At 41.0% G+C, this 26194-nt stretch overlaps 1 protein-coding gene across 1 annotated transcript in view; it reads right to left on the bottom strand.

Annotated features, from left to right (window-relative positions):
- Positions 1–26194, bottom strand: part of NHSL1 (NHS like 1) — a 149787-nt gene that overhangs the window by 26596 nt on the left and 96997 nt on the right. Inside the window, 1 exon segment of the mRNA XM_030809757.1 lies at positions 24392–24519. Coding sequence (XP_030665617.1) covers positions 24392–24519 — 128 coding nt within the window.

Genomic DNA, 26194 nt, shown 5'->3' on the forward strand with positions numbered 1-26194 from the left:
TAAAAATACAAAATTAGCTGGGCATGCTGGCACATGCCTGTAATCCCAGCTACTGGGGAGGCTGAGGCAGGACAATCACTTGAACCCAGGAGGAGGAGGTTGCAGTGAGCCAAGATCACACCATTGCACCCCAGCCTGGGCAACAAGAACAAAATTCTGTCTCAAAAAAAAAAAAAATTTAAACACAAGAATACTGTCATCACTGTTTACTGCTACTGCATTCATCTTGCTGCAAAAATCTGTATTTATTCTACAACTACTAGAACTCTATAAATCTGAAAAAGACTAGGTAAGAGCTAATGAAAATAGTTTGCTGTTGGCGATAGGGCCCTAGACTAAGAATCCAAAGACCTGAGTCTGTTCCTAAACTTTGATGTTTCCTTTGCTGTAAAATGGGGCTATACAGCCTACCTTTGTGCATCCACAGAGGTGCTCTTAGGACCCAATAAGATGATAAATGTGCAAGTGTCTATGACTGTTAAATATCATGGATATGGGCCAGGCGTGGTGGCTCATGCCTGTAATCCCAGCACTTTGGGAGGCTGAGGAGGGCAGATCACAAAGTCATGAGATTGAGACCATCCTGGCCAAAATGGTGAAACTCCGTCTCTACTAAAATAAAAAAAAAAATTTTTTTTTGCCTATTTTTTTTGCTACCCTGGGCGTGGTGGTGTGCACCTGTAGTCTCAGCTACTCGGGAGGTTAAGGCAGGAGAATCGCTTGAACTCGGGAGGCTGAGGCTGCAGTGAGCCGAGGTTGCGCCACTGCACTCCAGCCTGGCAAGAGAGCGAGACTCTGCCTCAAAAAAAAAAAAAAAAAAAAAAAAAAAAAACGTGGATATGGAGGTGGTGCTGATATAAATATGACTTTAGAAAAGCAAAGTAATGAATTGACATGTACTCACTTTTTTTTCTTTTACCACAAGGAGACTAACAATAATAAAGGCATGTGGAAAAGATAAATCATATAATTAGATATCTCAATACATTTACTTGATGTTCTTAATACATAAAACACATAAAATGATCATCCAGTTTCTTTTCCACCTAAGGAAAATGTGAAATAATGTTTGTAATTAAATTGACAAATATACTCAATTTATAAACTGAGCGTGTTGTTGGTGTCTTATAATACTAAATTGCACTATATCCATTGATACTTGATCTGATTCTGGTTAAAAGGGTTAAAACTCACACAGATCCTTAAAGACAATCAAAGGGGTTTTTGAGTCAGCAGCAGCTAAGCCATACTGATGTAAATCAATTATTTCCAGCTGTTTTGCAGTTGTGACACTTAAGTTTGATTTATAATACATATTCTCTAACCTTGAGATGCACACACACACACACACACACACACTTAAAATTAATGTCACTGAAGAATTTCATGGCAGTTTGTATAAAGGCCACATGTCTGAGTTTGAATCTCAAGCTAGTAAATTAGAGGATTACTCCAATTTCCTGATACATACACATAAATATAATTTTTCAAGCAACCTTCAATTACCGTATAAAGCTTGAAGGCAATAAGAAGCAAATCCTAACCAGAAAGGTTTAAAAGAAAGCAAAGTAAAGCTTTCAGGCTACGGCTCTCTATTCCCTGTAGCAAGGGCTCCCTTTTCCACATGACGTCTGCTGTGGGGGCAGGATGAAGCACTGTCTACCGTTTGTAAGCATCTCAATGGTGCTCATCAGCCCCACTAACCTACTTTTCTTCTAGTTGACTGATAGTGTCAGAATCGATAACTCTCATAATGAAACAGCACTTCCCCGTAGGGACAATCGCCACGGATCACTCCAGTATGACAACTGACAAAGAGAGTCCATTTTGTGAAGTGCTCCTTTCTCTTACAAGAAAATTTCCCAGACAAGCAGGGCACAGATAAAGTTATATGCAAATGTGACTGTTAGGTCTCACAATCTACTAAATGACAGTAAAACACCAGCATGGATGACTTCCACGATGATGTGACTTTCACGCCTCCCAGTGTGTATAAACACAGCAGGGGCACAGAAAAACCTCCCTCATTTCAATGGCAGAACACAACATGATTAGCCCATTAAGATGGACATAGTAATATCAGATTATTACACTGGCCTCTTAACTACCTCCATTTTTCTGCCCTTGTTGACCATCCTCCCCTGCTCCTTCTCTTCCAATAGTCTACTCTCAACACAGCAGGCAAAGGGGTCCTTTCAGAAATGTAAGTCAGATCATGTTGCTCCTCTGTTCAAACCCTCCAAAGTCCTTACTATGACCTCCAAGACCCTACATGATCTACCAGCTGACCACTGTTATCTCCCTGACTGCATTTCCTACTGTTCTTTCCCATATTTATTCTACTCCAGCCACATCATCCTCCATGCTGTACCTTGTACCTTCCATGCACACTCCTGCCTCAGGGCCTTTGCACTTGCTGTTCCCACAGCCTGAAATGCTCTTCCCGTAGACATCCACACAGGTAGCCCCTTCTTTTTCTTTAGGTCCCCTTAAGAGTCCTCTTTTGTTGGGGTCTTACCTGTTCATCCTATTCAATTTCAACCTCTTCCTAATATTTTGTATCCCCTTTCCCTGCTCTTTTTTTCTCTTTAGTACATATAACTAGTACATATATATTTTATTTATGTATCTTGTCTCTCCGACAAGAATATAAGTTCCATGAAACTTCGAATCAGAATTGCATAGAAGGTTATTTCAGAATTTGAGCTTCAGAAGGGCCATCATTTAGTAACTGATGGCTATATGCCTTGCCCTTGGTGGGGACTTTATAGAACTTATCTCATTTAATCTTCACAGTGTTTGCCTTGTTTAATAATAAGGAAGTGGAGACTCAAAGGAGTAAAGTAACTTGACTTTTGGAAAGTTCACAAGTGGGCAGTTGAGATTAGAAGCCAGAACTGACCCCACAGTCTCTCCTGTGAAACAGTGTAAAATAACAATGTGGCAATATTTACAATAAACTACTAGGTCTTCTGATCTCAAGACAAAATCTCCCTTTATATCTGTAAATAAGAACGAAACCTTTTGAAAAGCTACACAAGTAAAAAAACTGTGTGTACCAGCATCCTGGCACTGTCACTTACTAGCTGTATGTTTTGATCAACTCAATCTCCCCATACAGAGAACAGAATGACCCAAGTAGCATTCAAATGCTTCATGTTAATGAAATCCCTCAATATAGGGTGACTTTTTAAAAAACTGAGTTTAAAATTGCCTTGCTCTCAGAACTTAAATGCAGTTTTGAGATCTGTCAGTTGGTCAATAATGTTCACCAATACCCCATATCCTGGTCCTGGAAGGAATGGAGAGTCACAAATGAAACATAAGCCATGATTCCTTGTGTCAAATTGCTTCATTTAGAAAGGGAGAGAAACAGGCAACACTGACAGTTACTTTGTAATTTTTGGATGCTGGAAGACCTGCATTTTAGAGATTTCTAGGTTCTACCCGGAAATCAGACAAGCTCTCACCAGATGGACAGTGTGGAGCCTGAAATAGGGTCTCTTTCCCATATATTCTCATACGAAATATGCTCTCTTTCTCAGAACAGCCAACTGATCCAAAAGTGGGATTAACTAAGAAACACAGATTAATTCAGTCTTTTTTGTTTTGATTTGTTAGTAAAAGTTAGAAAGCTGAATTATAGCCAGAGCTAAACTTAGTATTCATTTAGAATTATTACATGAAAATAGAGAACAGATGAAACTATATAGAACATATCAACTCTACAGAACTATATAGTTGATGTCTTTAAGAAGACAGCCACATCCATTCCAGTCCTTTCTGGAAGACACTTAGTCTTTGATGCTCTTCCTCCCAGAATTAAACCTCTTGTTTTGACTCTTGGTTTTCAAGATCCTTAATAGTTTCATAGGGTGCCAAAACGTCTGCAGCCTTTTTTGGCTATATGCTTCTTCTGTCTTTAGTAGATTTAGACACAAGAGACCCTCACTTATTTCTGTTCTCTGTGCATTCTTTTTTTTTTTTTTCTCCTGGCGCCAACAACAACAGAAAAAGTGGGGGTAGTGGAAATGAATCCATGTAGAAGCACAGTTCATGGTTCATCCAGCAACTCCATGATGGCCAAAGGTGACTTCCACATCCATATTATTAAGTAATTTTAATGTTCATTCTTTTTTTCTTTTAAGACGGAGTCTCACTCTGTCGCCCAGGCTACAGTGCAGTGTAGTGGTGCAATCTTGGCTCACTGCATCTCCGCCTCCCAGGTTCAAGCAATTCTCCTGCCTCAGCCTCCCAAGTAGCTGGGATTACAGGCACATGCCACCATGCCTGGCTAATTTTTGTATTTTTAGTAGAGATGGGGTTTCACCACATTGGCCAGGCTGGTCTCAAACTCTTGACCTCAGGTAATCCGCCAGCCTCAGCCTCCAAAGTGTTGGGATTTCAAGTGTGAGCCACCGTGCCCAGCCTAATTGTTCATTCTTTCATATGTATTATATTAGTCCCTTTACCTCAAATCTAATTGCTTTATCAAGAGCTTTAAACTTTCTTTTGTTGTTGTTGTTTTTGAGAAGAGGTCTTGCCCTCTTGCCCAGGCTAGAGTGCAGCAGAGCGATTACAGCTCACGGCAGCCTCAGATTTCTGGGCTCAAGCAATCCTCTCGCCTCAGCTTCCCAAGTAGCTGGGGCTATGGATGTGCACCAGCATCCCTGGCTAATTTATTTATTTTTCATTTATTTTTATTGTATTATTATTTTTTTGAGACAGGGTCTCACTCTGTCACCCAGGCTAGAGTGCAGTGGCAGAATCACAACTCACTGCAGACTCAAACTCCTGAGTTCAAGCGATCCTCCCACCTCAGCCTCCCAAGTAACTAGGATGACCGGCACAAGCCACCATGCCCGGCTAATTTTTGAAAACTTTCTGTAGAGACAGGGTCCTGCTATGTTGCCCAGGCTGGTCTTGAACTCCTAGGCTCAAGCCATCCTCCTGCCTCAGCCGCCAAAGTGCTGGAATTACAGGCTTGAGCCACTGCACCAGGCCCTAAGAGCTCTAAACTTTCTTATCACACAGTGAATTAAAATATTTTGGATCTTAACTATCCCATATTAAGTGATCCTTTCCTCAAATGAAAGAAAATACTTAATCAGAACACATATGTTTAAACTGATACAGTAAGTTGTTTGTAATCATATTTTAGTATAACAAATTATGTATTAAAATCATACAACATAATGAATATTCAAGAACTCACTACTCAACCCATAACCTAAAATATTACTAATAACCTGCATCTCCCTCCATGCCCCAACCCATCTCCCTGCTTCCCCAGAGGTGACCACTAGCCTGAATTTTGTTCCTAATTACTCCTTGTTATATGTGTGCGCGTGTGTGTGTGTGCGTGCATAAACTTGCTTTGACTTTTACAAAAATAGTATTATTCTCTTTGTGTTTTTCTTACTATTATCTTTCTAAGACACATCCACGTAGTTATGTGAAACTATAATTCATTCATTTCACTGGGGTATACATTCCACTCTAGTACTAATTTATTCACATTTTTTATTGACGGACAATTGGGTTGTAAAAGATGCTCTTTGTATTATCTCAACAATGCAAAACTCCCCATAAGAGAATGAGAATGGTTAGGAGGAAAGGGCTGTGGCAAAGGCTCTACTCCCCATACACTCATTACTGGGGGAAAAACATGAGTCGTAAGTCTAGATTTAAATCCTGGTTTTGCTTTTAGGGGTGATAGATGTGTTCACTCTCTTATGGTAATGGTCTCCTGTGTGTACACATATGTCAAAATTTATTATTTGTATACTTTATATATAGATTTAAATGTGTATAGATTATTTTATGTAAGTTATACTTCAATAAAAGGTGTTTTAATAAAGAAAGACCTTGTTTCAGTATTTAAAAACTATGTGATCTTAGGCAAGTGATCTAATCTCTCCAAGATACAGTTTTCTCGTCGATGATATGGGCATAATCAAAGCTACTTTGCATGGTTGCAATAAACACTGAATATATTCACATACAGCACTGAGCACAGTCCCTGGTGCCTGCGCCTTTCCATGTGCCAGGTGCTTGGCATCATACTGGAAACACAGAGATCAACAAGATAGGGATGCTGTCCACTAATCTAGAAGAGAAGGCAGGTATAAACAGACCCTGATTATAGAGTAGTGGGATGGAAACAGCAAGAGAAACTGGAGTGGGTCATTGGAGACATTCTCGCTGGTTTGCAGGCAAAAAGGCGTGGGAATGACAGACCCCAATATTCTCATTTTTGCCTGCAATGGTATAGAATAAGAAGGTGCCATAACTGCAGAGCAGTGAGCATCGACTCATTTGTGTTTCTACAGTTTCCTGAAATTACTCACAGAGACCCAGTAATACATGATTGGATACGGAGTAATCACTTCTTGACTGTAAGCTACCCTAGGTCAAGAATGGGATCCATATACTGAGACCAAGTAGCACTTAAAAACTTTTCGGGGAAAAAAAAAATTGAGTGACGCATACCAGACAAGTCAACGAGGAATAAGAGATGACAAAATTGGGCATAATGAGGAGGAATTGGGGTAACTGAGTAATCTTGCCCTTCTGCTTAACCAGCACGGTGCAATGAAAAGAAACGAGCTCCAAGAAGCCCCGCCTTCGCATGCTCCCCGCAAGAAGCCCCGCCTTCGCATGCTTCCTGGTGCTTTCGAGCTATGTGGTCTTGAGAAAGTCATTTCATATTTCTGAGTCTCCGTTTCCAGATTAAAATCATAGTAATAGCTATTAAAATAATCTGTTTCATGGGGCTGTTTGTGGAAAATAAGATCTAATTTGTGAAGAAGTTCTATATCCTAACATGTACCCCGATGAAGAAGCTAGCCATAGCATAAACACTATGTAGTTCCACACACAGATAACCTGTAAAGCCATGACAATCAGAAATTCATCAGTAGCTGCTGAAACCTCTCAAATTTATTGCCTTGGGCAGGGAATTCTATGTGGGTGGAACAAAAGACAAGATGATTGGGAGAGTGGCCAATTTTTATAAAAACAGACATTGTCCATGGAATCATTTTCTTTGAAGCGTGGTTTGAAATACCAATCAGCTTAATAACACTTATCATCATCATTTGAGCATCTACTACGTGCCAGGCACTGTGCTAAGGGTTTCACAAACATTAATTTACTTCACCCTCACACCAACTCTCCAAGGTAGGTAGGGTAACTATGTAATTTTACCGAAACTAGAACACCTCTGAGAGTGAAACGGGGTGCAATTAATAATTACACAGAATAACAGCTGTAAACCAGGGCTGTCCTAAGCAAACCAGAACATGTGGTTTATATCTCTTTACAGTTGAGGAAACTGAACCTCACAGACGAAAGCAACTTATCCAAGGCCACTGAGCTCTGACAGGTGGAAAAGCTGCCCCAAACCTACGCTCTCAAGCATCATGTTAAATAAGCCTCCTGTGTTTACAGGTATGGCAGCAAGGTTACTGCCTGTTCTTCAAAGTCTTCCTTTGACTTAAATATTTCTTATCAACAAAGCCTAAAACAGAAGCTGACATGCCAGTTCAAAGAAAAACAGGAAACAGGGAAATTTCGATTTCTATCACGACTATTAAAGCCAACTGTTCACTGCCAAAAATCTAGATCTAATACAACTCTTCAGGGGTGAATTTTACACAAGAGATTGCATAACTCATGATTGAGATCCTTTCTGCTAAGATAATGGGAATTCTGTGAATGTTTCCCAGATTCAGTGAACACATCATCAAATATAACTTCCAATAATGGCAGGTGGAAAAATTCCCTATCGACTCACAGTAAGTATTTTGGCACTGATAACTGACCTGCCTTCAAATGCAAGAACCTCTTTGGCAGTACTTGGCATATGCTGAAAACTGAAAAGAGAAAAAAGTCAAAAATAGAACACAAAGCAATGGCATACGCTTTCATTTCAGAGTTGAATGAAATGGTATTTTCTGGAATTTCTTTCTTTCTTTTTTTTTTTGGAGACGGAGTCTCACTCACTCTGCCACCCAGGCTGGAGTGCAGTGGTGCGATCTCAGCTCACTGCAACCTCCACCTCCCAGATTCAAGCAATTCTCCTGCCTCAGCCTGAGTAGCTGGGACTACAGGTGCATGCCACCAAGCCTGGCTAATTTTCATATTTTCAGTAGAGAAAGGGTTTCACCATGTTGGCCAGCCTAGTCTGGAACTCCTGACTTCAAGGGATCCGCCTGCCTCAGCCTCCCAAAGTGCTGGCATTACAGGACGCACTACCACACCTGGCTTATTTCTAAATTGCTTTGCCAACAGCATTTTTTTCAATGCATCATGTTTATGTTTAGATGATATGCATAACATATACAATTGGAAATATTTTAAACAATTTTCTTCTTGCTACACTATATTCCCACTTTGAACATCAAAGATATGTGTGGATCTCATTAGCAAAACATCTTTCTTCATAACATAACACATAGAGTCCTACTTGGTGTTTCACATTAGGATAATGAGGATAATTATTCTAGAACAATTAGCCAGAGTAAATAACCAGAATAGACGTCCTCTAGGTTCTCTTTTCTAATTTATATGTCCTTAACCTTTGCCTTATTAGCAACTCAATTAAGCACATAATGGATTTTTATATTTGTTGAATGCAAATTAGATGATTTTTGTAAGAAATACCTCTTTTAATGTTGATAATTTGTTAACTCATGCATCCCTTCTTCCATATAGTCACTGCTCTTTGTACCACACCCCTCCCCTCAACACCTACTAGGAAATATAAAATAAAGGTTTTCCAGATCGAATTTCCCTTCCAAATTGACTTCTACACACTCTATATTTAAAATGATCCCCCCTTTGGGAGGCCAAGGCAGGCGGATCAGGAGGTCAGGAGCTCGAGACCAGCCTGGTCAACATAGTGAAACCCTGTCTCTACTAAAAATACAAAAATTAGGTGGGCGTGGTGGCACGCACCTGTGGTCCCAGCTACTCGGGAGGCTGAGGCAGGAGAATCTCTTGAACCCAGGAGGTGGAGGTTGTGGTGAGTCAAGATTGTGCCACTGTACTCCAGACTAGGTAACAGAGTGAAACTCCAACTGAAAAAAAAAAAAAAAAAAAAAAATCCCAACTGTTAGGGTGATGTTAAGAACATGAACCACGGTTAGGAGTCTTAGTCTTAACACGGAAGACCATACTGCTGGCTTGGAGCCCCTTTCAAACAGTTACTGGATTCCCACCTGATTTCAAATGACAGCTTGATGATCTACTAAATCCCATGAAAACTTAGGTCTATTTCTAGACTTCTATTCTGTTTTTAATATTCTGTTATACTGGTTTGTACATTCAGCTGCCACAATGGAGGAATCCCTAACTCTATGTTCTCATACCTGGTCAAATCAGTTCTTCCTTACTGCTCTTTTGTTTTACAGCTTTCCTAGCTATACAAACTTCAGATTCAGTTTCCTTAGTCCTCTCTCTCCTCCTCTAACCCCTTAAAGTAGCCTCACATCAAGACAAAACAGAACAGCCTATAATCCCAGCACTTTGGGAGGCCAAGGTAGGTGGATCACTTGAGGTCAGGGGTTCGAGACCAGCCTGGCCAAAATGGTGAAACCCCATCTCTACTAAAAGCACAAAAATTAAGCTGGGTGTGGTGACTCACACCTGTAATTCCAGCACTTTGGGAGGCCAAGGTAGGCAGATCACTTGAGGTCAGGGGTTCGAGACCAGCCTGGCCAGAATGGTGAAACCCCATCTCTACTAAAAGTACAAAAATTTGGCTGGGCGTGGTGGCTCACGCCTGTAATCCCAGCACTTTGGGAGGCCAAGGAGGGCGGATCACAAGGTCAGGAGATCGGGACCATCCTGGCCAACATGGTGAAACCCAGTCTCTACTACCAATACAAAAATTAGCTGGGTGTGGTGGCATGCGCCTATAGTCCCAGCTATTCCGGAGGCTGAGCCAGGAGAATCGCTTGAACCTGGGAGGTAGAGGTTGCAGTGAGCCACGTTCACACCACTGCACTCCAGCCTGGACAACAGAGTAAGTGAGACTCTGTCTCAAAGAAACAAAAAACAAAACAACAACAACAAAAAAACAGAAAAAAATCCACTCATGTTTTTATTGGTATTGTGTTAATCTTATAAATTAACTTGGGCAGAATGGTGAGCTTTTTGATATTAACACCTCTGAGGATGTGATATGTCTTTTCAGTTATTCAAATCTTATTTGTGTTCTACAGTTTGTTTTTGCTTTTGAGACAAGAGTCTTGCTCTTGTCACCCAGGCTGGAGTGCAGTGGCGCACTCCTGGCTCACAGCAACCTCCACCTCCTGGGTGCTCCTTCCTCAGCCTGCCAAGTAGCTGGGATTACAGGCACACACAATCATGCCCAGCTGATTTTTGTATTTTTAGTAGAGATGGGGTTTCGCCATGTTGGCCAGGCTGGTCTTGAACTCCTGATCTCAGGTGATCCACCCAACTTTGCCTCCCAAAGTGCTGGGATTACAGGCATGAGCCCCACGCCTGACCATATAGTATTTTTTAAAGTTTCATATAGATCTTGTCCTTTTCTTATTAAATGCATCTGTACTTTGCAATAGCTATTTTAAATAGATTTTTCCTGTTATATCTTCTACTTTGACTTTGTAGATATGAAAGTTATTGATTGCTGTATATTAATTTTATACCTTACTATATCATTGAACTGTTATTTATAGAAGTTTTGAAATATTACTCTCTTGGATTTACCCAAGAAAGACTTAACCACGAACAAAGAGTGATAATATAATCTCAATCTTTCTCACTTTTGCACTTTTTATACTACAGCTTTCCTGATTGTGTTGGCTACCTCTTTCTATACTATGCTAAGTGGTAATAATGATAGTGAATGTCCTTCTCTTATATCTCATTCTAGTGGGAGCATCCCATTAAAAATTGTTGGATTTGGAGGACAAGGCAGATAAACTTTGTTAAGTTCTGCTATATTTTTTTTAATCAAGAATGGCCATTAAATTGTACCAAATAACTTGTCAATAGCTACAGTTTTGACTATATAAAAGATTTCTCTTCAGATCGATTAATATTATTAATATATAATTAGATTACCTAGTATCAAGCATCCTTGCATTGCTATCGGAATAAACCCAGGTTGATTTTGGAATATTTCTTTTAATGAGCTGTTAGATTACATTTCCTAATGTGTTATTTATGATCTCTAATGCCAATATTCATGAGTGAGACTGGCCAGTTAATTTTCTGCTTTGTACAGTCTTTGCCAGGTTTTGGCATCAGTGTTAAACTAATTCATTAAAAAGAACTGCACTTTTTCCCTTTTTTCCTTTGCTCTGAAAAAGTTTTAAGCATTGGACTTACCTACTCTTTAAAATCTTTGGTAGAAGACCACCCCCACCCAACATACACAAGACCATCTGGGCTTGGTACTTTTTTCAATTTGATGTAAACGTTTGATAAGATTTCTTTTTTTTTTTATGGTAATCACTCTGATAAAATATTGCCTCTTGGCCGGGTGCGGTGGCTCACGCTTGTAATCCCAGCACTTTGGGAGGCCGAGGCGGGAGAATCACGAGGTCAGGAGATCGAGACCACGGTGAAACCTCGTCTCTACTAAAAATACAAAAAATTAGCCGGGCGTGGTGGCGGACGCCTGTAGTCCCAGCTACTCGGAGAGGCTGAGGCAGGAGAATGGCATGAACCCGGGAGGCGGAGCTTGCAGTAAGCCGAGATTGTGCCACTGCACTCCAGCCTGGGTGACAGAGCAAGACTCCGTCTCAAAAAAAAAAAAAAAAAAAAAAAAATTGCCTCTTTTCTAGGGTCAGTTTTGATACACTGTATAAACTGGAAAATCAGTTTCAAAATTACCTATGTATCTCCCATCTATCAAAAGATGATATACGTCAGCCCTCTATATCGTGGGTTCTGTATCTGTGCATTCAACCAACCATGGATTAAAAGTATTTGAACAAAAAATGAAAGAATGGCTGTATCTTAACTGTATATATACAGTCATTTTTTGTGTCATTATTCCCTAAGCAATACAGTATAACAACTGTTTACATAGCATTTACATTATATTAGTTATTATAAGTAATCTAGAGGTGATCTAATATATGAGAGGATATGTGTAGGTTATATGCAAATACTACATCATCTGATATAAGGGACTTGAGCATCCATAGATTTGGGTATTTGTGGGAAATCCTGGAACCAGTTGCCCATGGATACTGACAGATTACTGTATATAATTTTTATTCCTAATCATAAAATTCTCTGCTTAAAAAATGTGTTAGAGATTTCCTGTTAGCTATGCAATAAAGGAATTCCTTCACTTAGCACTGCCCCTCTGTGAGCGCACCTCAGCCTCCCTCCACCAGCACTCCTGTTATCACTCCTGGTGAACTCAATATCCATAGCACGGCCCATCCAACACCTACCTGAATCCTTCACAGCCTCACTTCTAACCTGCCTTGGCTGCCTACTCTATGGACATACTCCCTGACCTACCCATTGCAGGATGCCTGAATTGAGGTTACAAAGGTGTTTCAAAAATTGGTAATCCTACAGAAGTTGCTGAAGGTGCGAGAAAAAGAAAAGAATCGAGACCATGCCCAATGTTTTTGACTTAAGTGACTGGTAGAATGGAGTTGTGGTTTACAGAGGTGGTTTTGAAAAACTATGAAAGAAGAAGTTTGTTTTTTTTTTTTGGAAATGTCAGAATCACATATTTGGATTTGGACAAGTTTGAGATACCTGTAAGACATTTCAGTGGAGGTGGACAGTAAGCAGATAACTGCATGAGTCTGGGCTAAAGATATACACTTAGGAAACATCAACGCATGGTACTTAAAGCCACGGGACTTGATGAAGTCACCCAAGGAGTGAGCCTGTTACAGAGTAGCAGGGGTACAAGGTTTGAGCCCTGAGTTAAACCAACTTTTAGATATTTGGAAGAAAAGGACTATCCAACAAATGATTGAGAGGCAATGGCTAGTGAGGGAAGAGGAAAACCAGGAGTCTGTCATGTCATGAGAGCCAAGTATTCTTAGAAGAAAAGAATCATAAACAATGTCAAATGCTGAGAGGTTGAGTAAGATGAGGCCTGAGAATTAACTATTAAATATTAGATTTGGCAACATGGAGGTGACTGGTAGACTTAACAAGAGTAGTTTCAGTGTGAGCTGGGGATAAAAGTTTGTTTGGAGGGGCTTCAAAAGAGATTGTGAAGAAAGGAAGTGGAGATGCCAAATCTAGACAGTTCTTTGGACATGTTTAATTATAACGTTGAACTGAACAATGTGGTAGAAATTTTGAGGGGGATGAAAGGTCAAAGTAAGGTTTCTTCAAGATGAAAGAAACTATAGCATGTTTGTATGATGATGGTTGTGATGCAATCAAGACAGAAAATTGATTAGGGCTAAGAGAGAGGGATGAATGGCAAATATGAAGTCCTTGAGAGGTTGGCCTTATTCATCCCACTGGAAAAATACTGAGTGCCTACTGTGTGCCAGGCCCTGAGCTAGCCACTTGGGACACAGCAGGGCATTGCAATGCCGGGAAAGGGTGAGTCCATTAAGGAGGAGATGTAAGAAGTTTGATGGGTTTGGTGGTGAAAAGATATGACCCCTGATTGCTTTTGTTTTCCTAGTGCAGCAAATACCAAGGGTAGAGTCTGAGTCTGTTTTCTGTCACTATGAAAGAATATCTGAGACTGGGCAGTGTATAAAGAGTAGAGGTTTATTTAGTTTATGGTTTCGCAGATTGAGAAGTTCAAGGGCATGGCCCTGGCTTCTGGCAAGGGCTCTCATGCTGTGTCACAACATGGTGGAGATGATCAAAAGGGAAGCAGGCATGTGCAATGACGGGAGGACCTGAGGGGCTCCTGGCTTTATAACAACTGACTCTCACTGGAACTAATCTATTCCCACAAGAACCAATCCCATCAAGAGAGAGAGGGCAGAAACTCACTACCAAGCCAGAGAACACCACCAAGCTATTCATGAGGGATGTTCCTCCATAGCCCAGACACTTCCTTACTAGGCCCCACCTTCCAACACTACCACAGTGGGATCACATTTCAACATGAGTTTTCGTGGGGACAAACTCCATCCATATCCAAACCACAGCAGGCAGGATCTGCAAGTGAAGCAGAAGAAGTTGTGTTTGGAGATTTGAGAAGGTGTGAAATATTACTTGGGAGAGTGCAAGAATGAACTGATGAGTTAATATAGTAGGACTGCTAGGCAGCACTTGAGGCTTGAGGTCATACATTTACAGTGAAAGAGACCCTGGCGTTCTTCTCTAGCCTCGTTTAACTAACCAATCAGGCTTTAGTGCAAAGCAGGGAAAAGTTGGATCAAACTGGAGTTGAGTTCTTTGCCAGGAAAGTGGCAGAAGAAGAAAGGAGCCAGCAGAGTTGAAAATGTGTGCAAAGAAGTGAGTGCAATGGCAGGCCATGTAATATAAGCCAGGGAAGGATGAGTGTGGACATGAAGAGGGCAGGGTTAATGGGTGAGAATTTCTCAGGGGGTCAAATAATTTTTGTAATGAGATTCTAGAGAGACCAAGCTAGAAAAACAGCAGATGGAGTTACCCTTAACTCTTCTTTGTCTCATAACTTAAGCAAATCCTGTAGGATTCACTTTCCAAATAAACCTAGAAACCCCACCACTGCCACTCTGGTCCCAGCCACTCTTGGCTATCGCTTGCCTGGATTACTGCAAGGGCCTATAGTCTTGTCTCTGTGCTTCTGTCTTCCACTCTCTATGGTCTAATTTTCCTACAGACAAATCCCGTTAAATAATCAATCAGATCATGTTACTTTCCTGCTCAACTCCTCCAGTGACTCCCCATCTCACCCAGGAGCAACTAATCCAAAATCTTTACTATGGCTAATTAGGTCCTATGTGATCTGGTCCTTGGTTATTTCCTCCAAAGTCATTATCGCCACTCTTCCCCTTGCTCAGTGCCTACCTTCTCTGGTGTGTGACTATTCTTCTCACAGGATAACTACAATAAGGTTTCCAGGCCTTCCCATGTATCATGTTCTTTTTTTTTTAATGTTTTATTTTTTATTTTAAGTTCTGGGATACATGAGCTGACCGTGCAGGTTTGTTACATAGGTATACATATGCCATGGTGGTTTGCTGCACCTATCAACCCATCGTCTAGGTTTTAAGTCCCACGTGCACTAGGTATTTGCCCTAATGCTCTCCCTCCCCTTTCTCCCCACCCCACTGACAGGCCCTGGTGTGTGAAGTTCCCCTCCCTGTGCCCATGTGTTCTCACTGGTCAACTCCCACTTGGGTGACGTTCTTATATGTCACTCGATGGTCTGCTCTAATGACGACTCTCAGAGTCCTTCTTGGACACTCAATCTACAATGGCAGTCCTGTTGCTCTAGAACTCTCCTTACTATTGTTTTATTTACCTTCATAACACTTATCACCACCTGGTGTTGCATGATGCTTGTTTGTTAACCATGATCTTCCCTTCAGTAGAAGGGGCTTTGGTTCACTTGATGGCTTCTCAGGACTTAGAACAAGGCTTGGCATATGGGCAAGACTGAATAAATATTTACTCAGTAAATGAATGAGGGGGTGAGCAAGATGGTGGCCACGTGCGAGGTCAGGTGTTCAGCTATCCTCACGGCTACCTGGTCCTCGATCTCACTCCGCTGTTTCTGATGGGGGCTCTGGAAGCAGTACAGTTATACCTGGGCACCAGGGACAACCTGACAGAGGCTGAGAGACTGCTGGCCACCAGCCTGGCCATCACGGCCGGCACCGTCCTCCTCTCTGCCCACTTCCTGCTTTGGCAGACCCTGGTATTGTGGGTGGCCTGGGCCCTCAGTACCACACTCCTGGTGCCCCACGGCCTGGAGGCCATCTTGCAGGTGGTCTCCATCGCTGCCTTGGCCAGGCGCTTCTGAAGAGAGGTCAGGGCAGGAAGGCCGAGGATGGGAGCGCTGGAGAAGAGAGCAGCCCTAGGCCGCTGGAGAACAGCTGCGGTGCTTAAATTCTGAGCCTCAGTCCACTAACATCTCAGCAGCATTTGCACTTAGCTCTAAACAAATTCTGTCTCTGTGATTTTTTTTTTCAATTCCAAATTTACTATAAGTGATCCTTAAAAAGTATCTAAGCTGTTATTTTATAGTAGCTTTCCTTCACTTGTTTTAACTGTGTGTTTTCTATGTTTGTAATAATTACATTCAAATAGCTAGATATTTTCTCTTCACCTTTTTTTTTTTTGAGATGGAGTCTGGCTCTGTCACCCAGGCTGGAGTGCAGTGGCATGATCTTGGCTCACTGCAACCTCTGCCTCCAAGGTTCAAGTGATTCTTCTGCCTCAGGCTCCCTAGTAGCTGAGATTACAGGTGCGTGCCACCATGCCTAGCTAATTTTTGTATTTTTAGTAGAGGCGGGGTTTCACCATGTTGTCCAGGTTGGTCTCAAACTCCTGGCCTCAGGTGATCCACCCACCTCAGCCTCCCAAAGTGCTGGGATTACAGTCATGAGCCACCTTGCCTGGCTCTCTTTACCATATTTTTTAAATAAAGCAATGTGTATGCCTCCAAAAAAAAAAAAAAAAAAAAAAGAATGAATAAACTGCTTGTTCAAAAAGCTCACAGAGTACAATAATACCCTAGGCTTTCACATTCACTCACCACACTCACTGACTCACCCAGAGCAACTTCCAGTCCTGCAAGCTCACAGAGAACAATCTTATTCCACTCCCCACTTTCTACATAAGGAAATTAATGCCTTAAAGGGGTGTGATGCATCCAAAGAAACACAGCAAGTGGCAGAATTGAACTTGAAACTCTGGAATGCCACCATCTCCTAACTACCCCCTTCCTCATCATTCACACAACTACACTTTTGGTCTCAGTCCTCAGTGCCATTTTGCCTGTTGCAACAGACCCATAACTATTCTTCTTACATACTTTACCCTCTCTGGATCCCTTCCCCATTTCCTGACTATCCAAGTCAGAAGAATTTTTTTTTCACCTAGTACTGTATGCCAAACACTTATAACAGCAGGTTATATATAATGCTTTTTATTCTACTTAGTTCTCCCTACCCTGGAGAGCTGTAAAATCCTTAAGGCATGTATCTTACTAATCTTTGCATTTTGCAGATCTGATATATCATACACTTTTGTTTTGTTTTGTTTTGAGACAGAGTGTGGCTCTGTCGCCTAGGCTGGAGTGCAGTGGCATGATCTTGGCTCATTGCAACCTCTGCCTCCTGGGTTCAAGCAATTCTCCTGCCTCAGCCTCCCGAGTAGCTGGGATTACAGGTGCCTGCCACCATGCCCAGCTAATTTTTGTATTTTTAGTAGAGACGGGGTTTTACCATGTTGTCCAGGCTGGTCTCGAACTCCTGACCTTAGGTGATCCACCCACCTCGGCCTTCCAAAGTGCTGGGATTACAGGCGTGTGCCACTGTGCCCGGCCCCACATACACACCTTTTTTTTTTTTTTTTTTTTTTGAGACGGAGTCTTGCTCAGTCGCCCAGGCTGGAGTGCAGTGGTGCGATCTCAGCTCACTGCAAGCTCCACCTCCCAGGTTCATGCCATTCTCCTGCCTCAGCCTCCCAAGTAGCTGGGACTACAGGTGTCCACCATCACGCCCACCTAATTTTTTTTGTCTTTTTAGTAGAGACAGGGTTTCACCATGTTAGCCAGAATGGTCTCGATCTCCTGACCTCGTGATCCGCCCGCCTCGGCCTCCCAAAGTGCTGGGATTACAGGCATGAGCCACCGCCCCTACATACACTCTTAAGAAACATTTATTGCACTGGCTGCTTTCTGTTTCTAAAACGTTCTTCCAGAAATGAATGATTTTTCTGTTTCTAAAATATTCTTCCAGAAATGCTCATTCTTTCAATCCCAGTCACCTCTATGCTGAGTAAGGCCTATCCTTTTCATTTAACATTGCAACTGTCCCTCCAGTTTATTTTGCTCCAGAGCATATGCCACTTTCTAACAGAGCAAAATTACTTACAGTCATGTGCAGCACAATGACATTTCAGTCAACAACAGGCCACATATACGATGGTGGTCGCATAAGATCATAACGGAGCTGACAAATTTCTATTGCCTAGTGGTGTTGCGGCCATCATAACACAGCACAGCGCATTACTCCTGCTTGTGGTGATGCTGGTGTAAACAAACCCACTGCCCTGAGAGTCATATAAAAATATGACACAGTTGAGGCCCGGCGTGGTGGCTCACGCCTATAACCTCAGCACCTTGGGAGGGTGAGGCGGGTGGATCACCTGAGATCAGGAGTTTGAGACCAGCCTGGACAACATGGTGAAACCCCGTCTCTACTAAAAATCTGCTAAGAATTGCTAGAACCCAGGTGGCGGAGGTTGCAGTGAGCCGAGATCGTGCCCTGCACTCCAGCCTGGGTGACAAGAGCGAAACTCCGTCTCAAAACACACAAACAAGCAAAAAAAACAAAATTTGACACAATTATGCACAATACATCATACTTGATAACGATAACAAGTGACTATGCTACTGGTTTATGTATTTACCATACTATATTTTTTGCTATTTTAGAAGGTATTCCTACTTGTGAAAAAAAGTTAACTGTAAAACAGTCTCAGCCTGGTCCTTCAGAAGATATTCCAGAAGTGGGTATTGTTATCATAGGAGATGACAGCTCCATGGGTGTTATTGCCCCTGAGGAACTTCCAGTAGGACAAGATGTGGAGGGGAAGACAGTGATATTGATGCTGCTGACGCTGTATCCTGTGTAGGCCAAGGCTAACGTGTGTTTGTGTCTTAGTGTTTAATAAGAAGGTTTAAAAAGGAAAACATTTTAAATAGAAAAATGGTTACAGAATAAGAATATAAAGAAAATATCTTTGTACAGCTATACAATGTATTTATGTTTTAAGCTGTATTACAAGACAGTCAAAAAGTTTAAAAAATTTAAAAGCTTATAAAGTAAAAAAGTTACAGTAAGCTAAGGCTAATTTACTATTGAAGAAAGAAACATATTTCTTTTTTGTGGAGATGGGGTCTCAGCTTGTTGCCCAGTCTAGTCTTGAATTCCTGGACTCATGCAATCCTCCCACCGTGGCCTCTCAGAGTGCTGGGATTACAGGCGTGAGCCACCGAAACTGGCTAGAAAACTTTTTCTTTATAAATGTAGTGCAGCCTAAGTGCACAGTGTTTATAAAGCCTACAATAGTGTACAATAATGCCCTAGGCCTTCACATTCACTCACCACACTCACTGACTCACCCAGAGCAACTTCCAGTCCTGCAAGCCCCATTCGTGGTATGTGCCCTACTGAGGTGTACCATTTTTCATCATTTCTACTGCATTTTTATTGTGCCTTTTCTATGTTCAGAAACACAAATACTCACCATTGTATTACAATTATCTACAGTATTCAGTATAATAACACACTGTAGCCTAGGAGCAATAGGCTATATACCGGAGGTCCCCAGCCCCAAGGCTGTGTACTTGTACCCATCTGTGGACTATTAGGAACTGGGCTGAACAGGAGGTGACTGGCAGGCGAGTAAGCATTACTGCCTGAGCTCCGCCTCCTGTCAGATCAGCGGCAGCATTAGATTCTCATAGGAGCGCAAACCCTATTGTGAACTGTGCATGGGAGGGATCTAGGTTGTGCACTCCTTATGAGAATCTAACTAATGTCTGATGATCTTACATGGAACAGTTTCATCCCAAAACTGCCCCACCCACCCCAGCCTGGTCCATGAAAAAATAGTCTTCCATGAAACTGGTCCTTGGTGACAAAAAAGCTGGGGGCCACTGGGTTATCCCATCTAGCCTAGGTGTGTAGTAGGCTGTACCACCTAGGTTTGTGTAAGTGCACCCTATGATATTTGCACAATGACCAATCACCTAACAATGCATTTCTCAACATGTATCCCTGTCATTACACAATGCATGACTGTATTTGTTCTTAGTGCCTCCCTGTGAAATCAAAGCTCCATCAAGGACACAGATTTCTTGCATTTGCTTTACTGTTACATCTCCAACACCTAGAATAGTCTCTGACACATAGAAGGTGATCAGTAAGTCCTTATTTTACAAAGGAATTATAATTTTGTGCTTGAAGGAGCTCTTTTTCAGAACACATTATGGAGGGGTGAGGAGTGTTTCTGAGTCCTAAATGACCACCACTGCTGGATGTACAGCTTGGATGCATCTGTGCATCACAGTGACCTAGTGAATGGCAGAAGGGCCATAAAGATTAATAAAGATTTGGACTCAGGGCAAATATTTACTTAGTAGTAATAACTCAAGGAATTACTGTTGAATGAATTAGCCGACTAAGCAGCCAATCACATACTATGCGGATGCACACAAATGAAACCCTCACTTCAACCTGAAGACATTCGCACATGAGTTATGGAGAGAGACCTGTAGGAAGCGGTAGAGAAAACATAAGGCTTATGCGTCTAATTTCCACACCAATTTCAGGATCTTTGTCAATGACAGCAGCACTAAGACTTGTTAACTTTATATAGTTAAGAAGAACAAGGCTGAGTGTGATGACTCATGCCTGTAAAGCCTAGAACTTTGGGAGGCCAAAGTGGGCAGATTGCTTGAGCCCAGGAGTTCTAGACCAGCCTGGGCAACATAGCAAAACCCCATCTCTACAAAAAAATACAAGAATTAGCTGGGAGTGGTGATGTGTACCTATAGTCTCAGCTACTCGGGAGGCTGAGGCAGGAGGATCACTTGAACCCAGGATGTTGAGGCTGTGCCACTGCACTCCAGCCTGGGCAACAGACTCAACAGAGTGAGACCCAGTCTCAAAACCAAAAAACAAAACAACAACAACAACAAAAACACAAAAAACAGAGTGCTGCAATTAATCTAATCATGATGAATAAGCAAAAGGATGGAAAATGTGCCCTAAGATCATCAAATTGGTTATGTTATAGTGGGTGGCAAGTGGCTTTTTTGATGCTCCACAGAATCAAGAAATGGCTAAGTTAATACAACACTGAATGAGGTAGCTCAGAATGTTAAGGAAAGAAGGAAAGAAGGGAGTGGGGGAGGCAGGAAGGGGAAGCAGGCAGTTAGCTATTATGATAGTACATTTTGTTAGCTGATATTTAATTAGTATATAATAATGTCTAATTAATCTATATTCGATAAAATAATTTGATATTTATTTTATTCTGAAACCAATTTCTTAACAAAGATTGCCTTGAGATGACATTCAGATCTAATGATTTAACATTTTTCTAATATACTTCAACTTGGTTCTACATATTTTAAGAAAAGGAAAAATACAAGTTCCCCATAAATATCTCTAATGATATATTCCAAGGATTTCAAAATACTTTTATCCAAGAACAAGACTAACCTGAATTTTTATTTTTATTTTTTGAGACAGGGTTTCACTCAGTTGCCCAGGCTGGAGTGCAGTGGTGCAAACATGTCTCACTGTAGCCTTGACTTCCCGGGCTTACTCAATCCTCCCACCTTAGCCTCCCGAGTAGGTGGCACTACAGGTGCGCTACCACACCCAGCTAGTTTTTGTTCTATTTTTTGTAGAGACAAGGTCTTGCTACATTGCCCAGGCTAGTCTTGAATTCCTGAGCTCAAGTGATCTGGCCACCTTGGCCTCCCAAAGTGCTGGGATTACAGGTGTGAGCCACCACACCCAATTAAACCTGGATTTTTAAAAATCACAAAAGTAACAAAAATTTTATAGCAGCAAAGAAAGTTAAGATTTGAAAGTGGCTGGGTGCTTTTGTAAGAGACCAAATATAGGAAAGCCATGAGGGCAGACACTGTAAATTGGAGAGGGTTGGGAAGGGCCCCAGAAAATAGCTCTCCTCCCACACACCAGGTAGGTCCTCCCACTGCCTACCTCCTCCCTTTCACAGAAAGAAGGATGCTGTGGATCCCAAGGAGACCTGTCAAGGGTCCCACAGTCAACTTCTCATTCCTGGTCTAGTGATACCAGTGCCAGCAAATCACACTAAGGTAATTATTATGGAAACATTTGTGTTTACTACGATGTCATGACATATCACATCATATAAAGGATGACTTTTATATATATTCCCTTATATACGAACATTTTCTTCGCACTCATTTTCAGCAGGATAGGAGCCTGTTTTCTTGGGGGTGATTTGTCCACACTCTCACACAGGTCTGGGAGAGGGCTGCTTGGCCATCAGGGTCCGTGGCAATGGTACAGAGGAGTAGAAACTAATGCAGAGGCTAACTTCCCTCAGAGTTGAGTGTCATGGTAAGCAAAGAGCTATGTGAGAATTTAGAAATTATTTTTCCATTCTCCAGAAAAATCTTAGGATGCTGTCATGGCAATGCCAATTTGCTAGTGGACTCTATACACCCAGAAGCCATCTGTCTCAGTGGGCCCCACTATAAACTTCTCTTCCTTCTCTGAGCATCAGTATAAGGCTAAAGTGTATCTGGATAAACAAAAGTCTCACTCTGTAATTCACCTTCTGGTTTTCATTTTCCAATCATGCCAACAAGAGAAAAATAAAAATTTTCAAAATTAAAGTTCAGATTAATTTTGAAATGGCTGATTTACTCATTATAGTAAGAGACTGTCTTTGTATATTTTAAAGGCTCAAAGGAGTAATCCAATATGTGAAAATACCTTTCAAGAAATAGGAAAAACATTCTGTGATAAAAATCTGGGTGGGGAGGTAAGGAATAGGAAGTTGTTGATCAAAGGGGACAACATTTCAGACAGGAGGAATAAGTTTTTAGATCTATTGCACAGCAGGATGACTGCAATCTCTAATAATAAATTGTATATTTCAAAATAACTAAGAGTGTAAATTTCAAATGTCTTGCCATAAAAAAAATAGGTAAGCACAGTGAAAGATGTTAGTCTGATTTAATCATTCCATATTGTATACCTATATCAAATCATCACATTGTGCTCCATAAATGTATATAATTATGATTTATCAATTTAAAATATTAATTAAAAATGTAGACCAGGTGCGGTGACTCATGCCTGTAATCCCAGCACTTTGGGAGGCTGAGGTGGGAGGATCACTTGAGGTCAGGAATTCAAGACCAGCCTAGCCAATATGGTGAAATCCCGTATCTACTGAAAATACAAAAATCTGCCAAGCATGGTGGCGTGTGCCTGTAATTCCAGCTACTTGGGAGGCTGAGGTACAAGAATTGCTTGAACCTGGGAGGTGGAGTTTGCAGTGAGCCAAGACTGCATCACTGCACTCCAGCCTGGACGACAGAGCAAGCAAGATCTCACCGAAAAAGAAAAGAATCTAAAAAACAATCTGGGTGAAGATCATTTGAAGATCAAAAATTTAAGGTAGTAATTTCCCTTTTGCTTTTTGAGGCAGGGTCTTGTTTTGCTGCCCAGGTTGGAGTACAATGGAGTGACCACAACTCAAATTCCTGGGCTCAAGGGATCCTCCTGTCTTATCCTTCCAAGTAGTTGATACAACAGATGCATGCCACAATGCCTGGCTTAATTTCCCATTTTTTGATCAACTATTATCTTATTTGATTCTCTGAAGTTACCTATTTGAGGAAAAGGACAATAAATTTTGAATAATGTTCTTCAATCAATAAGGCATTTATAAATTGGCCTAATTCCATTGAAAGTTTTTAATTAATTAAAAATGGTTGTGAAACAAAACACTATTCATCAAATCTTATTTTAAGTAATTCCAGTGTCAATCCACATTACTTAGTAAATGAAAATAAAACTACATAAATCAAAATCTTTATACATTTTTATTCTTTCATATGTATTAAGTATTGAGAAAATTACTTATCTTAAGTGGTTTGTGCATATCAACAGAGATGGCAGAGGAAAAGGAACCCAAATGTAAAATAGCATCACTAAATGAATTGGCTAGTGCAATAATATTAAGCAAATGCCCTTCTTCTATTCTGTCTCTATTAATAACACTGACCACTGCAAACAGTGGGTTCTGCTATTATGATCAGAGTTCTTCTTTGTCATACAACTGAGTTCTTGGTCATATGAAAACTCAAACAACAGAAATAAGCCCTTTATTTTTCTAACCAAAAAAGAATATTTGAGATGCACAAATACACTCATTTTATGTCTCCTTTATGAATTCCTTAGATTCTAATCTTACCTTTTAAAAAATTGGATAGTTTTATATTTTCTGAAAAGCTGCAAAGAGTATTAAAAGTTTCCTGTGTACCCTTTACCCAGTTTCCATTTATGTTACTCTTACATAATTATGGCACATTTGTCAAAACCAAGAAATTCACTTGAGACAATACTATTGATTAAAATACAGGCTCAGTTTTGATTTCACCAGTTTGTCCACATATATCCTTTCTCTGTTCTGGGACTCAACCCAGGACCCCATGTTGAACTTTGAAGCTTACCTTTTGATCTGTTTCTTCATCTTCGTCTTGGTAATCATCACAGAACGGGCTGGCGTTGGCCGCAAAGGTGGGTCCCTGAGAGTAGTACTGAGAACTGCGGTAGCCATCATGCCGCAACTTATCACATTCTGCAGAGGTGCATGCAGGGAGGGGAAGAAAGCCATTAAAAAGCTGTACTCCTCTTTGCTTACTTTACGTTTACTCCTCTTTTTTACTTTTTAAAGTTATATTTTTCTAGGCATTCATAGGATTTTAAAATAATGATAAAAACAGCTAAGAATTATTGAAGTACCTACTACATACAACATACCATATTTCAATTAAATATTAATATTAAATTAATACTTGATAAGATTGTATTCAGAGCTCACAACCATCCTGTGAGGTAGACACCATCATTAATTCTACTTTACTCACAGGACATTGAAGTTTAGGGTAATTATGTTATTTGCTCAACAATGTTATGCAAGTGAGCAGTGGACTCGGAATATTAACCCAGGGCCTTAGTTACTAGATTATGTGATGCTATTATTCCACATAAAAAAAAAAAAAGCGATGCTCATGCTATGCTTGTTTCCTAGACTCATTAGCTGGAAGTGACACATGAGATCATGGATTATAATGCTCTCATTTTATATTAATTTTCTCAATTTAATTTTGATGTCAAACAGCCTGTAAATGCTGTGTGGAATTTAATAGGAAGGCAGGTGCCAGCCTGAGACATCTGCCAGTCCACAGAGGAATGCGTGGCACCACTATGGTGCCATGGATCTCGGGGTACTGGGGCCACTGGCTGTGTGGAAAGGAGGATCCTCTTCGAGGGGAAAGCACTGCGCTGGTGGCTCTCATGGGTGGGGGCTGGTGCTGTAAGAAAACTTCCAATGGCTCTTTAATGCAACGAGATGCACAAAGGAGCATTTGCCTCAAAAAAGGATTTGCCACAGGGTTCCTTTAAATATCCAGCTTTCTAAAGGAGCACAAAACGTGTGTGGTTTTGGAAAAGTTTTCTCTTTGCACAGCTTTATAAAAACCATGCACCTACAGGCACAGAACTAAACTAGGGCATCTTCAGAGTCCCTTTCTGACATCAGGATCCATGATTCTTCCTCAAAGAGGAGACGGCAGTCACTTCAGTGGAGGGCTAAAAATATTAGACCAATTTTAAATAAGCCAGGGGATAAAAAAAAAAGTCCTAAATCTCCTTTGCTACCTCACAGTGGGAGTGGAAGGACAACGTTTACAATTCGGAACTGCAAATCAGACAAAATGAGGATCTGTTAGCATGGCAAACTAATGAAAAAATGCAAATGTAATCATAAAATAGCTAACTAATACTGCTTCAGATTACTTATAGGTCAAAAATTTTGTAGTCTGGGCTGGCAACTACTTGTAATATTGATTAAAATTGATATTAAAGAAAATTTCTGTAAATTTCAGAACACAACATATTTTTAATGAGAATTTACTCATATTGATCTAACCCTTTATAAGAAATATTTTCACATTTTCTCCATTTGACAATTTTCCTGAAATAAAGAGTATGATTAGAAACTATATTCTCAGGCTGGGCACGGTGGCTCACGCCTGTAATCCTAGCACTTTGGGAGGCTGAGGCAGGAGGATCATCTGAGGTCGGGAGTTCGAGACCAGCCTAACCAACATGGAGAAACCCTGTCTCTACTAAAAATACAAAATTAGCCAGGTGTGGTGGCACATGCCTGTAATCCCAGCTACTCAGGAAGGTTGAGGAAGGAGAATCGCTTGAACCCGGAAGGCAGAAGTTGCGGTGAGCTGAGATCACAC

Source organism: Nomascus leucogenys, chromosome 3 (assembly GCF_006542625.1).
Source record: "Nomascus leucogenys isolate Asia chromosome 3, Asia_NLE_v1, whole genome shotgun sequence".
NCBI classification, from domain to species: Eukaryota; Metazoa; Chordata; class Mammalia; order Primates; family Hylobatidae; genus Nomascus; species Nomascus leucogenys.